General features: G+C 37.2%; 1 protein-coding gene across 2 annotated transcripts in view; it reads right to left on the reverse strand.

Moving 5' to 3' along the window:
• Positions 1–1,518: 1,518 nt before the first annotated feature.
• The window catches only part of itsn2b (intersectin 2b), a 31,549-nt gene continuing 17,693 nt past the window's right edge, over positions 1,519–15,374 (reverse strand). The window contains exons 16-39 of one of the 2 annotated variants that reach the window (XM_084393972.1): positions 15,192–15,331; positions 13,552–13,688; positions 12,703–13,460; positions 12,479–12,603; positions 12,098–12,255; positions 11,549–11,639; positions 11,261–11,457; positions 10,924–10,967; positions 10,349–10,515; positions 10,219–10,264; positions 10,005–10,126; positions 9,682–9,778; positions 9,403–9,597; positions 6,779–6,900; positions 6,146–6,252; positions 5,886–6,069; positions 5,594–5,692; positions 5,310–5,477; positions 4,389–4,601; positions 4,123–4,244; positions 3,756–3,838; positions 2,992–3,075; positions 2,722–2,895; positions 1,519–2,584 (exon numbers count right to left, since the gene is read on the reverse strand). In XM_084393972.1, the coding sequence (XP_084250098.1) occupies positions 2,427–2,584; positions 2,722–2,895; positions 2,992–3,075; positions 3,756–3,838; positions 4,123–4,244; positions 4,389–4,601; positions 5,310–5,477; positions 5,594–5,692; positions 5,886–6,069; positions 6,146–6,252; positions 6,779–6,900; positions 9,403–9,597; positions 9,682–9,778; positions 10,005–10,126; positions 10,219–10,264; positions 10,349–10,515; positions 10,924–10,967; positions 11,261–11,457; positions 11,549–11,639; positions 12,098–12,255; positions 12,479–12,603; positions 12,703–13,460; positions 13,552–13,688; positions 15,192–15,331 (3,791 nt within the window). In that variant the 3' untranslated portion in view covers positions 1,519–2,426. The remainder of the gene's footprint in view (positions 2,585–2,721; positions 2,896–2,991; positions 3,076–3,755; positions 3,839–4,122; positions 4,245–4,388; positions 4,602–5,309; positions 5,478–5,593; positions 5,693–5,885; positions 6,070–6,145; positions 6,253–6,778; positions 6,901–9,402; positions 9,598–9,681; positions 9,779–10,004; positions 10,127–10,218; positions 10,265–10,348; positions 10,516–10,923; positions 10,968–11,260; positions 11,458–11,548; positions 11,640–12,097; positions 12,256–12,478; positions 12,604–12,702; positions 13,461–13,551; positions 13,689–15,191; positions 15,332–15,374) is intronic. The other variant, XM_084393973.1, reaches the window with a different exon arrangement.

Genomic DNA, 15,374 nt, shown 5'->3' on the forward strand with positions numbered 1-15,374 from the left:
GAAAAAGACAAAAGAAACTACAAATTTGACTTGCTTTACGGCAAGCGTTACTATAGCCGACAGGTGGCGCCTATATAAATAATAGCCGTTTCTGATGTCGCAATACATCATACTTTCATAAAATCAGGCAACTAAACATACAGGTGCTGGTCATAAAATTAGAATATCATCAAAAAGTTGATTTATTTCAGTAATTCCGTTAAAAAAGTGAAACTTGTATATTATATAGACTCATTACATGCAAAGTGAGATATCTCAAGCCTTTATTTGTTATAATTTTGATGATTATGGCTTACAGTTTATGAAAACCACAAAATCAAAATCTCAGAAAATTAGAATATTACATGAAATCACACAGTAATTACACAGTAATCCCATGGTCATTGAACCAGGTTTTGGTTATTTTGGCAGTATGGGCAGGTGCAAATCCTGCTGGAAAATGAAGGAAGCATGAAGTGCTCTAAAAATGTCCTGGTAGACGGCTGCGTTGACTCCTGATTTAATAAAGCACAGTGGACCAAAGTCCTCTTTTCTGATGAGAGCAAATTTTGCATCTCATTTGGAAACCAAGGTCCCAGAGTCTGGAGGAAGAATGGAGAGGCACACAATCCAAGATGCTTGAAGTCCAGTGTGAAGTTTCCACAGTCTGTGTTGGTTTGGGGAGCCATGTCATCGGCTGGTGTTGGTCCACTGTGCTGTCCACTCAACGCAGCCGTCTACCAGGACATTTCCAGAGCACTTCATGCTTCCTTCAGCAGACAAGCTTTATGGAGATGCTGACTTCATTTTCCAGCAGGATTTGCACCGGCCCACACTGCCAAAATAACCAAAACCTGGTTCAATGACCATGGGATTACTGTGTAATTACTGTGTGATTTCATGTAATATTCTAATTTTCAGAGATTTTGATTTTGTGGTTTTCATAAACTGTAAGCCATAATCATCAAAATTATAACAAATAAAGGCTTGAGATATCTCACTTTGCATGTAATGAGTCTATATAATATACAAGTTTCACTTTTTTAACGGAATTACTGAAATAAATCAACTTTTTGATGATATTCTAATTTTATGACCAGCACCTGTACATATTTTTTTTTACAGTCTATGCAACATACTCTACCTTGTCTGTGGACATCGTTATTTCCAAAGCCGGTGCTGGATAAACAAGCGTGTGACGATAGGCTAAATTATTTACGACAGCAGTAATGGACAATTCCGCTTCCAACCTGTAGGGGGACTGAAGAGGAAAAGTGCTTTGGTGTTGCTTTAAAGTTGATAAAATATTTCATCTGTTTTGAACACAATATCACCCAGTTTACAACATTTTTTTAATTATTTTTATTTGCATCTGAAACCTGAATTTTTTTATTTATTTTTGCATATTTGTGCTTAGCGGCCTTTCGTACAATACAATACTAGAGTTTTTCCCCTCCAAAACGAATACTTGGCTACAATGAGGAACAAAACCTAAAAAGAGAGAGAAAGGAAAAAAGTGGGAAAAAAAAAACATTAGCAGAATATTCAACAAACTTTATTACATGTATATTTAAACCTAAAACAAATAAACTTAAAAGACAAACTCAGCGACTCAGTCTTTTGAGTGAACATTCATACTACTTCAACTCAGCAAAAATATACAATATTAAGACCTAATCTGAATGCTTTATGGCAATCCAGATATACTGGGCAGCGTAAAATGTGCAGATAGTCCAAGACGCATAAATTAACATAAATAAAACTCAGTCAAGCACACAAAAATCAAGTTATTAGAACTTTAACCAATCATCCCTTGTTAATCACCTCATTTGTACCTTCGTAAATTAAAAACTAGTAAGCTCTGCAAAATAAGTTCTTTCCTTGTTACACAGACAAATAAGCTGTTATAAGATTTTAAAGAGGATACATTTTCTGGTGCAAATTAATTCTATAATGGTGAAGTTAAATGGAAGAATTGGCAGGTAAGGCAGACAGATAATGAATTAAAACAACACCACTTGGTTAAGTGTTCCTGATGAGAAAATTCAAGTTTAAAAAAAAAAGTTCTCATTAACTTTATATCTAGGCAAATTACGATTATAACAAATATAGCTTTCAATACAGCAATAAAATACAGTATATTTGAAGCAAAATATAGGTCCTGAGATATCTCTGCATCCAGTGGTAAATTATTATTTAGGCAATAAAACCAACTAAATAAACAAAAAATAAATCCCCAAATTTTCCTATTCATTCCTATGTCACTTGATAAAAAGCAAAACTTGGCAAAGTTGTGAAGGGTAACTTGTCTTCCCCATCATCACATATTCATTAGTATGTTCCACAGAAGTAGAGAACATCTTAAGGCAAAGGTCAGTCTTGAAGATTTCGAGTTAGTGGTGAGACGCTGTGCTTGAAATGCCGTTTTGAAGGGTTATTTTCTCTCGTCATTTGGGGGCTTTGTGGTCAAACAGCTGCAGGTCAAGCCGAACCCAAACCTCTCCAGTGGGAACTTCGTGAAGCAGCAGCCTCCTGGTGGACGGACCTTTATTCTCAAGCTCTTTCTTAATAGTGGCTACGGGAACCTCAGTGCGACCTAAGAAATCTATAGAGGGAGAAAGACAAATGGAACAATGACAGTTTAGGGAAAGTGTAATTATACATGTTAAAATATTAAGAGGAGATCTGTTTAAGACTTATTCAATTTAGAAACAGTCTTATACTTGCTATTTTTATACTGACCATCTGGTAAAAATTGCTCCCTCTCATATATCGTAATGCAAAGGACGTCTTGATACAGATCTTTAATGTGAAACTGACAATTGAAGTTCCACTTGGGGTTGGAAGTGTCATTGATGGTTCGGGAAGTGAAGCCTTGAGAACCCATGGTCACTTCACAATATGAATTACTCTTTCCTAAAAAAAAAAAAACACAAATACAAAAATTAAGATGTTATGGAACATTAATGTATTTATTGGGAAGATATTGCTTTTTTTTTTTTATGAAATCACCATTTGGTTTGGAGGATTTTAGCTCCGTTGCCTCCAAGATGGTGACAAGCAGGCGGCCAATTCCACTTGCCTTCATTGATCGAGCTGTAAAAAAAGTACAAAAACATGAACTTGGGCAAACTGTAGTAATTATTGTTTACATTTTAAAGACCATGACATACACCAGTGGTTTTCAATCCTGGTCCTGGGGACCCACAGCTCTGCACAGTTTGTACGTCTCCCTCACGTAACACACCTGATTCAGATAATCAGCTCATTAGGAAAGAGCTCTATGAACTTAACTGGGTGTGTCAGATAAAGGATACATATAAAATGTGCAGAGCTGTGGGTCCCCAGGACCAGGATTGAAAACCACTGACATACACTACCGTTCCAAAATATGAGGTCAGTGAGGTTTCTTTAGTGTTTTTGAAAGAAGTCTCATGCTCACCAAGGTTGCATTTATTTGATCAAAAACACAGTAAAAAAAACAGTAATATTGTGAAAAAATTAATATCATTTAAAAGGACATTTCTATTTGATTATATCTTAAAATGTAATTTATTCTTCTGAAGGCAAAGATGAATTTTCAGCAGCCATTACTTTCCAACAGAAATCCTTCTAATACGCTGATTTTATTGTCTTTACTGTCACTTTTGATCAATTTATTGCATCATTTGCTGGAATTTATTTTCTTAAAAAACATAACTTTACCCAAACCTTTGGACGGTTGTGTAAGTAGTAAGCGAGTAGTCATATTTAATGTTCTCAAAAACAGTTTTTACACTGATAGGCCTTTTCCCGTTTTTTCTTCTCCGTCTCAAGGAATCCTTCTGATGCTGTTTTGATCTTCTGAACCCATGCAGTCCTAGCAGGATATTGGGCAGATGTTAAACATTTTGTGGACTATAATGAAAACTATATATGCATTTATAGTTTCCTAGAAGCATATCCAATCATTTGCATTAAAATTCTGTCAGTTACTCTTGCAGTGTAATTTCAGTAGCGAGATAGGTGGTTGTTTTTTCCCCCCACTTCTCATACAGTGTGCCGATAACAACATTCCATGAACGGTTCATAAAACATCCCATGTATGCAGTAAATAGTGGCTTGCTGATAAGGCTGATAAAAAGAGCGATCGCTGAAACTGACCTCTCGTTAATGTTCTCGGTCTTCAGTGTGTACACACGATCTATGTGGGAAATGTGGAAGACGGGCTCATCACTGGACGGATCTGACGGAAGCTTCACCAGAACTTCATTGAGGAACACAGGCTGGGAACACAAATATACACATTAAACCAGTGTTTCTCAAATGGTGGGTTGCAACCCAAAAGTGGGTCACAAGTCCGCTTTGAGTGGGTCGCAGAGTGTGACAATAAAAAGAATACTACTCTGTAGGGAGGAGTGGAACCCTACCGTCTTATACATCTTGTACTGGGTGTTGGATTTGGGGCTGAAGAGCTTGTCCGTTCCTGAGGAAGTGAACTGCCTGACAGCTTGAGTAAACAGCAGAAAGTCGTTGAACAGAAAGGCGTGTAACTCCTTATTGCTCTTGGTCTTAAACACCTTCCCGCTGTGCAGCAATTTACGAGGACCCAGGCAGTTGGTTAGAGAGTTGAAGGTCAGATTCTAGACAAGTGACATAACAGAAAAGTAAGAAATCTACTTCTACCTTCAAAGCATTTTATATGAAAATCTAAGGCAAAGTCTTTCAGCCAATCAGCCCTCAGAATATTTAACACTACCATTCAAAGGTCTGGGGTCAGTAAGATTATTATTATCTTTTCAAAGAAATAATTTATTCAGAAAGGATGATATAAAATTATTAAAAGTGAGGGTAAAGAGATTTACAATGTTACAAAAATTCTATTTTATTTAATACTTTTATTTAATTTTATTTATTTAATACTATACTTAAATATTAAGTAGCAGAACTGTTTTCAACATAGATAAAATTAATAAGCGTTTCTTGAGCACCAAATCAGCATATTAGAATTATTTCTGATGCATCATGTGACACTGAAGACCGGAGTAACGGCTCCTGAAAGTTCATCTTTGCATCGGAGGAATAAATTACATTTTAAAACATACTAAAACAGAAAAATAGTAGTAATATTTCACAATATTACTTTTTGTACTGTACAAAGAAAATCAGCCTTGCTGAGCATTAGAGACATCCTCAAAAACATTTAAAAAATCTTACCGACCCCAAACTTTTGAACGGTAGTGTGTATTCAGACGTCAGCCTATGATCGATCTTGCGACTTCTTGTATCAGAAAAAAGATGGTATAGAAACCATTTCAAATGTCACATGACTAAACGGCGTGCTTTCTGACCTCTATGATGCCTTCACACTGCACATGGGATTGGATCCACTCCAGCCTGTCGGAGTTCTCCTTCTCCCTGACGCCCTCGTTCACCTGAGAGCACAGCAGCTCTGCCTTCTCCAAAGCCTCTAGCAGCTGAATATAGTCCACATGAGTCTCTGGAGTACTTTCCAACATCTGGACACACAAATACACACACGTATTGGTTAAAAACAAACTATTCATTTGCTTTCACTATCAATATCTAAGGTGAGAGATGTAGAGAAATAAAACGTTATTTTCACAGTACTCACATTTTTAATATGGAGAGGGTAGCGAGTGATTCGTTGCATAGGTTTGAGTAAAAAGCTGGACAAAGGCATTCCTTTACAACGGTAGTCTGTTGCAATTTTCTGAGAAAAAAATTAAATAGTGAGATTAACTAGGTACATTTTTTAACCAAAAACTCAAATTGAGGTTTTATTAAGTTGGAAAATAACCTCTGGGAAATCTAAATTAAGTTTTTAAATGAAGCTTTTCAGGATATTTAGTGTGTATTCTAACATTTGTCTTTTTAGCCGTTGCAAGTGAAGTATGTGTGGCTACCTTAAGGAAAGTTTTGAAGTCTGGCTCCTGGTCGGTTCTCTGTTGCAGCAGCGCGGCACCATTCAGCTGGCAGCTGCAGAAGCGGATGTAGGCCTGCATGTGTGACAGCTCAGAGGCCAAGATGTCCCCGATCATGTGAACAGGCATTTTGTCTCCTCCGGAATTTTTCCTTGCCTTCAGGGCCCTGCCAATACACACATCATGCATGATACGCTTGCACACTGGAAGAAGAAAAATATTTTCAAGTTAACCTCACATACTTGTGCATCTTGGAGCTGCACTGGATAAGCTCCCTCCAGTTGACGAATATCATGTTCATTTCAGCCTCAGTGAGACGGCCTGATTCAGACATGGGCTTGTGGAAGACCTTAAAAGAGACAAGGAAGTAAATATCATTTTATCACCCAAAAAAAAAAAAAATCAAATCAAATATGACACAAAAAAGCACTGTCGAGTGCTTTTGCAGTCATAAAAAGTAATGCAATTTTAAATAATTATTTAATAAACCTAATTCTTGTATAATACCATTTTATAACACTATTATACTTTATTATTACACTACTTGTTTTGTTTTTTTACTTAAAAAAATCATAAGTCATAATGAAAGACCATGAACTGCAGAAAATGCTTAATTTTATTCATATTAATTTAGTTAATAAATAAAATAAACAAGTATAGATTTTCTTTTAAAAAATATGATAAAATAAATTATCAAAACAATTTTTTTTTAAAAATATTTGTTAAATAAAGCTTTGCATCATTTTGGTTTACTCTTTTTGATATTGCGGCACAAACTAAAACTGTCTGTGCCTTTTTGGTAAATTGCTTTTTTTACATTTCGAAGTTGCTTTGGATAAAATGTGAATGTAAAATAGATGATTGTGATTGTGTACCTCTAGGACCAGCTGTAGGTCTTCTATGTATTTCTCTTCAGTTTCAATGAGCTCATGGATGTAACCTTGCCGTTTCCTTTCCTGCGGGCTTGTTGAATCCCAAGTGGTCTGGTCAGCACACCCTACAAGAAAACCGTACAGGTGAACTCACCCAGACACTTGAAGCCCATAAACACAACAAAACACACACAAATTGGAGGCTCCATGAGATCCTTCAACAGTCTTACTCCAAACACACTCAAAACCAAGAAGAATAATGTCAGTCGCAGTGTATTAATGACACTCCAAACTGCTCCCGAGTGAATCCTTACCTGCTGGTGGTCTGTCCGTTTGACCATCCATGGTGTCTTCATCATTCACATCCCATAGCCGCAAAAACAGCAGTTTACCCCCTGAATGATCACTCATTTTCTTGAGCTGTTCTTAGTAAACCTGCTCATTTACTGTGATGAATATTGCAAGCATGCAGGATTATTCATTCTGTTTACACCCATAATACAACAGCAGGATAACCATAACTAGATGGTAGTGAAGATTAATTCTGTCAGTAAGTCCCCAGAAATTCATGGAGGGGGTTTCATATGAGATAATATAGCCAGTTTCTTTTATGTTTCCTTAAAACTTTTAATTTGTTGATCATTTATTTAAGTCTACATAAAAATAGTAATTTCTTCCCTATTGTGAACGTATATCTGAGTGAAATGGCTTCTCGAACAAGAAAGAAAAATGTAGGGCAGGACATGATTTTTCCATCGATTGGATCATTGAATGGTTGTGGTTTGCTATTGCTGTGATCTCACGTGAGTGACAGGTTGTCCTGCCCTCGCATCATCAGAGAGGAGAAGAGATATTGCAAGAGGAAGTTATTTTGATTAAAGATTATGGAAGGCACATGAACTAAATAATAATCATAATAATAATGATGTGCACGTAATAATCATTTATAATAAACGTTTATAATAAACAGTGCAATATTCTATATATTGTCTATTTTGATTTCATGGTGACATTAACTTAATTTTTTATTTTTTTTATTAACTATTAATAATGCTAAAAAAATAATATCAATACATGTCTATATTTTACTATAGATGGTACAAGTTGGAATATTTATGGGCTATGTTGTTTTTGTTTTGTTTTTTAAATGTGTATCTGGAAGTATGTTTTTTTTTTTTTTTTTACATTGGCACTGAACTCTTATATTACAAAAATTAAAAGGGACGACGTTTATTTTTTTCAAAAGACTTTAATGTCTAGACTTCTTCAAATCAAATAAGTACAAAACCCAAAGTATTTGAGATATTTGAATGATTATTAACAACATCCAATAAAATGATATTAAGGCAAACATTCGTCCACAGTTTTACCACTACTTGCATAGCTTCCTGTATAATATTAACAAATCTGTTTATACAGAAGCGATCCATGCACAAACAAGGCATAAAACGCAGTAAATATGTAACAATACCACCTAAGGCGAAAGCATTGTGCTTAAAATAGCAGCAGCAGCATAACTATAATCTATACCACTAAATACATCACAGACAGTAATACAAGTTGTCTTAGTTTTTACATTGATTTCAAACAAACTAAATACAAATAAAATTGAAGAAAAAGCGTGGAAACCATCTAAAGATTCGAGGTGAAACTGCCTCAAAAAAGTGACAGTTCTTTGTTCTTTAAAATGTCAAAGTGCGTTCAATAGCTAGAGATCAATAATACCAAGTTAAAAGATGTATGATAACCAGAAAATGTATGCAAAGTGTAACATAAGTTTGATCGCGATGACATACAGAGGCAGTTCGACACTGTAACATCCCTTAAAAATGTAGCATCCCTTAAAATGACTGAGGTGCAACAGTTTTACTGTGAAGTCCCATCTTATAAATTAAGCTGCAACACATAAGAAACTTTAAAGCAAATTAAAATTTAAGAAAATTCAAAAATGAACACCACAGAAAGACTCACTATCCCTCTACTAATAGGTTAGGATCGGTCCAGACTACCAGCCAATTGAATGAGAAGCCTTATGTTAGTTGTTTCAAACAAATGAGATGGGTAAGGAGAGATAAAGGAGGGTGATTGGGTGAGTAAATGGTGGTTTCAGCAGGACCACCTCCACTGTGAGAGGGGGATAGTGGGTCTCTCATGGGCGAAGGGAGGGAAAGGTGTTACCACCCTACAGAGGAGGACACAAATGAGAAGAAAAAAGGGGAAAAGAATGTGTGACAAATGAGTGTAGCTAATTTTGGAGAAGGGAAAAGAAAAATCAAAATCAAACATTAGATACACTACATGTCCACCTGTAAATGATTGGAACTAATACTTTCTACTATAACCCCCAAAAATAAAATGAACCAAAAAGGCACCATAAAATAACACTAGGTATTGATAATTACACTAAATTATAAAGTGGTTAAAATGTCATTGTAATAAAAATAAAATAAAACTGTAATACACTGTTATAAATACAGTACAAGCAGCATAAACTGCAACAATATATATATATTTTTATAATCTGAACCCAAGTTAACTTTCAAAAGAAATGTTTAAGGCAATCAAAAGCTCGCATAATAATTCAAAAACAGAACCAAAGTTAAGTCTGTTTATGGGTCTCTACTTACACTGCTGACTGGGGTCAGAATCTGAGGTGGTCAATTTCACATAGTTGGTAGGAATCAAGCCTGTGACCCCATTGAGTTCTCCTTTCCACCAGTCAGGATCGCTTTTGTCCAGCACATTGATAATTTGACACTTCGAGAAGCTTAGCTCGTCTTCATTCGCTGCGGTGTAGTCGTATATGGCGATGACTTGGCCGACTAGAGAGAGGAAGGACAGAGAGAGCTATAAGGAGAGATACACAGAGAAATAAATCAACCCTGGATATTTGTGCTGTTTCTCACTAGCAGCAGATGCAGGTGTAGATTTGCCGCTGTTTGAGCCCAGGAGCTTGACATGCGAAGCAGGGAACCAGCCCTTCTGACGCTTCTTCCCCCTGGCCTGAAGAGACAAAGAGACAATTTTCAGCTGTCTGTCTGTCTATCAAAGTAATTTTTTTATTATTTTGTTTGCAACAAATTATCCAGTTGGGGACATATGGAAATACATTTTAGATGTCTATAAAATGACTTAAACTGCTATTTTAGTACCTTGATTAACGTAAGTGGATTTCAAAAGAGTGGAAAATTACTAATTTAAAGTCTTTGTGCATAAACAGCTCACTCACCTGCAGTTCCCCGAGCCACCAGCCGGAGGGGTTCTTGGTGAGGATGAGGATGAGCTGGCCTGGAGAAAGATTTAACTGCTCTGCTCCTGCAGCAGTGTGTGCAGTGGTCACCTGGGCCACTTCTACAAACAAAATGGCATGCTATAGGTTTAGATCACTATAAATTAATTACTATGATTTTAACGCTGTCATAGAACGTTACACTGTTACTCACCTGGTTTCTTCAGCAGCATTCCAGGTTTACCAGAGAGACTTGAAGTCTAATGAGAAAATAAAATAAAAGTTCTATCACAACAAACAACATGTATAAATGCCAGTATCCCTGAACATAAAGATTAAATTACATCAGTCTCCTTTGGCTTGACGTAATTGGAGGGGAAGACTCCTGATCTGTCTCCGATGCTGCCTCTCCACCACTCCCCTTCTCTCTCTGATACCAGGACAGTGTCTCCCTCAGTGAAGGTCAGGTCTCCAGGCTCGGGGCTCTCGTAAGTGTACAGCGCCACGTATTCTGATGACAGGATCAACATACAAACATGGTTCACAGAAACTCAGGACTGAAGGACAATGCTGATGTCCATATATATAATATGTCCACATTCACAGGCATAACAGACACAAAACATACTAGACATGAATATACACGCGCTCTCACGCGCTCTCTCAGGAAATTAATATTTGGGCTGCCCACAAGAAATGTTTAGCCACATTAAAAACGAATTACTAGATAAATAGTTGCACACATACACCACCGTTTGGGGTCAGTGATTTTTATTTATTTATTTTTATTTAAATAAATTAATATTTTTCAGCAAAGATGCATTAAATTGCTCAAAAATAACAGAAAAGACATTTATAATTTTACAAAAGATTTCGATTTCAAATTAATGCTATTCTTTTGGGGGAAGAAAATTCTTACCTTCATAGTTGGACCCATCTGCTGAATCAGATCCATCAGTAGAACTATAGAGGGAAAAAAAACAAAAAAACATCAAGAACCAAACAAGATTATCAAATAGTGTTTCAGTGTCAAACAGTGAAAGCGAAAAACATCTGAATTAGTGTCTTTGCAGGAAGACTGGCACCTCAGGACACTGGTGAGTTTTATTATGCAAAGTTTGAAAACAACATTCACATTGACACTTTCCACAGACAAAGTACACGTAACACTAACAGCTACACACCCATCTATTATAAAAAAAAAAAAAAAAAAAGTAGCAACATCACATCCACTTTAGAATGGTGTGTGTATTTACTCTGCTTGTGCGTCACTGCCGCTCAGCACTGTAACATAGGTTTTGGGGAACCACCCCTTAACCCCACTGAGTTCTCCCAGCCACCAGTTCTCCTGCTGCTCCAGAACTGTGATCACATCATTTTTGGAGAAGTTGAGATGGCTGTCTGTCTTTGCAGTCCAAGAGCACAGAGCCTGAGCTTGCACATTCCCCACCACCTGAAAACACACAGCAAATGTCATTGCATTCCACAAGGAAGTTGTACCTTACATAAACACTATGTGGTAATTCTCAAGGAATCCTGCATACCTGTCCATGGTTGGAAGAGGCAGAGCCTGTGGCATGGGTTGGGGTGAAAGCGGAGTTCAGCCGCGATCCACTCTGTCCGTCGCTCAGTTTACTGGTGAAGAAGGTGTTTTAGAAAATTCCACGTTCTACTGTCATGCTCAACAAGACTTTGAAATTAAACAGTGCATCTCTATGAAATATTTCACACAAAGTCCTTATTTAAACTGATGGTTTTTTAATTAGTTTATTTATTATTTTTTTGCTTCCATAAAAAAATAAAATAAAATAATAATAAAAATAGCAAAAATCTGGCTTTATGAAAAATTGTTTGGTAATATTTTATACTTTCAGACTTGGTGTGAACAGGTCTTGTACAACAAATTAATTTGGCCTCTTTCATATGAAAGACATGCAGTTTGTAGCTGTGAATGTTTTCTGTGATGGTTCTGTAGGCACATGCACTTTGTCTGTGAGTGTACATTGGGAAAAGTCTGTAGAAATTATTGTGCTACAGGTGTACAGTAAATTAAGCATTTGAAAAACGCGAGGTATTCAGATTGGAGACCGCACCTGACAGAAATGGAGACCTGTGGCTTCAGGGCTTGTTTGGCCACGACCGGAGCCTCAGATTTGGCCTGCTTCTCCACATAGCTCTCAGGGAACCAGCCCATCTTCCCTTGCCGACTGCCGTACAGCCAGCCCTGCTCTCGCTCTAAGCTCTCATCCACCTAAACAAACACAAATCCTGCTGAACAAACTCGAACTCTTATGCTGTGAACATCAAGCAGTTTCAAAGTAACCTCCACCCGAACTGCTGAGACCATACATCATTCAAGGAGCAGCTAAAGACACCTCTCCTGCAAGCACTTTACCACACCCTTTAAGCAATGCACTTAAACACACATAAAAAATAAAAACAAATAAATAAAAAATTTCTTCTGTCAAACTGACCTCAATGAGGTCATCGCTTTCAAAGGAGAGCTCATCATCGTTTCTGGCAGTGAAGGGGTAGAGGGCTTTAAATGTCGTCAATGCTGCTGATCTTCTGTGCTGTGTGCCAAGAGGATGTTTGCTGCCTGAAATCATGAGGACATTCATTCCGATCACATCAGAGATGATTCGACTAGCCATGCTAGTTGATTTTAAAACTCATAGTACACTTTTTTTTCCCTTACCCTTCCTCTCCTCCAGGCCACGCAGAAGAGCAGCAACAATGTCTGATTTGACAGTGGTCTTCTTGTTCTGTTCATCGTCTCTCAGCCTCGCAGCTGCGGCCTCTTCCTCCTGCTGTTTCCTCTTCCTCTCCTCATCCTGTTTCTTTTGCTCCTCCTCCCGACGCCTCCTGTCCTCCTCTTCCTGCCTTTTCCGGTCTTCCTCTTTTCTCTTTCTCTCTTCTTCTAGTCTCTTCCTCTCCTCTGCATCTCTCATGGCAGCCTCCTGTGCACGATGTCGCCTCCTCTCCTCCTCCTCACGTTCCCTTCTTCTTTCCTCTTCTCGTCTCTCCTCCTCTTTCATCTTCCGCTCCTCCTCTGCCCTTTTCCGCTCCTCGCGCTTCCTCTCCTCCTCCTCCAATCTCAACTCTTCCTGCCGTCTTCTCTCCTCCTCCAGTTTTTTTCTTTCTTCCTCCAATTTTCTCCTCTCCTCCTCCAGTTTCCTCCTTTCTTCATCTCGCCGCCTGCGGTCCTCGTCTTCCTCCTGCCTCCTTTTCTCCTCAAATCTCTGTCTCTCTTGTTCTCTCCTTTCTTCCTCCTCCTCCCGGGCCTTGCGCTCTCGTTCAGCTTGTTCTTTAGCAGCCTGTAAACGAGCTTGTCTCTCCCTCTCCTCCTCCTCACGAAGTTTGGCATCTCTCTCCTCCTGTATTTTCCTCTGTTTCTCCTCCTCATCACGCCGCACTTTCTCCTGCCACTGCCGCTCCTTCTCCAGTTTGATGCGTCTGCATTAGGAAAGAAATTTTGCCTGTGAAATCCTGAATGCTTTTAAAAGGCTCTGTAAGTGTGAGTGTACTATGGGAAATAATTTCTTACTTCTGCTCTTCCTCTTCTCTCCTCTTCTTTTCCAGTTCCTCCTGCTTGCGTTTCTTTAGCTCTCGAATCTTTTCTTCCTTAATATTGCGAAGTTTTTCCAAAGCAGACTCTTGCATCCTCTGGCTCTCTCGGAGGTCCTGATAAACAAACCACAAGATTATGACACACTGAACTCAATTTAGACACAATTCGTGTAACAGAGAGCCAAAAAGTTCTTAAAAGTTCAAATGAAATCAAAATTTACCCAACTTAACACTGGTACCAGGTTTCATTTATTGGTACACATTAGCATATTTTTTGTATTCATAATCTATAATAAAAACAAGATGGTTTTCGTCTGAAATTACACCCCCTTTTTGCTGACGTCATTAGACCATAAAATAACATTAACCAATAGCCAAATAGTTATTTAGGCACTTGCATACATGTCTGGCTCCATTCTGGTATGCAATTTCTAATTTTCATGTTCCAATTAAATTTTTTCCAATTCAATTTTTAAATATCCTGTTTCAATCAGAAGTACATTACAACTGAAGGATTCAAGGGGGATTTGACATGCATTTACACTGACTTTAAAGCCAGAATTTACTCCAAAACAGGGTTGTTATTATAGTTACCTACAACTAAAACCATAAAAAAACATTTCTGTTACTAAAAAAAAGTTAATAAATATAAAAGAGAGAAACTTATTTCAGCTAGTTGTCAGGGAAATATTTCTCATTCTCATTTAGTTTAACTTTTAATGTACTAAAATAAGTAAAACTGAAATCAAATTAATAAAAACTATACAAACATTTAAAAAAAACGAATAAAAAAGACAAGCAAAATTACTACAACAAAATAAAAACAAACACAAATGCAAAAAAGCTAAATATTAACAAAATCTATCAAGTAGTATCTCAATGATAATAAAATGACAAACTGACACTTTTTAATAAATATTACTAGTCCTAATGTACACAATTCATCAAAATATTTCTCTACCTCTGAAATGACTTCCAATATAACCAAGATCACATTGACAAAAAACATTGTTAATCATATAACATGTTTCTATTCAGTTTGATTCTAATGTATAAAAACCCAAATGTATTATTTTTGTTTCACTAAGAAATGAGTCGCAATATGGAAGAAAAACACATTACAAATGGAAATTTATATTGACTGTAATACATGCCTAATCATTTGTGCAGTAAAGAACCATTAGTAATGATCTAAAGGTGAAGCTGCTACAGTAGGAATGAGCAGGAGGAGGGAAAAAGAGATGTGCAACCTTCAGAAGGAAGAAGAGATTGCTGAGGCAACTCAGTAAAGAGAGCAGGCCTTTAAGCATGCAGTCATCCATTTCCTCAAACTGCAGCGAAAGCCAGGGAGAGACAGACAAGTAGACAGACAGACAGAAAAGCTCTACAGCTAGTGATAAAGACACAGGGACAAAAGCATAGGGGTTATTTGCATTAGTGTCATCAGTAGCAGTCTATTTGCTGTTAGCACTGACTATAGAAATGCTAAATCGCTAAAGCTGGGGAATTATATATATTTTGTAAAGTTAAAATCTCCTGTGGTTTAATCAGTTTTGTTCTGTTCTGATTGGTTCACATGAATGTGTTAATCATGGCTGAGTGATATTAATAGATTACCTGGATTTCTTTCTTATACTGATCCATGTCTGCTAATTTTACTGCAGTCTCTTTCTCCACAGTATTAAGCTGTTCTTTAAGCTTTCGACATGTAAGATCCTTCTCTTCCATATTCCTCTGTAAAATCTTTACTGTTGCAGCTGCAACATGGAGGAAAAAAACAGCAGAAACATTTTAAACAAA

Source organism: Rutilus rutilus (assembly GCF_951802725.1).
Source record: "Rutilus rutilus genome assembly, chromosome: 21".
NCBI classification, from domain to species: domain Eukaryota; kingdom Metazoa; phylum Chordata; class Actinopteri; order Cypriniformes; family Leuciscidae; genus Rutilus; species Rutilus rutilus.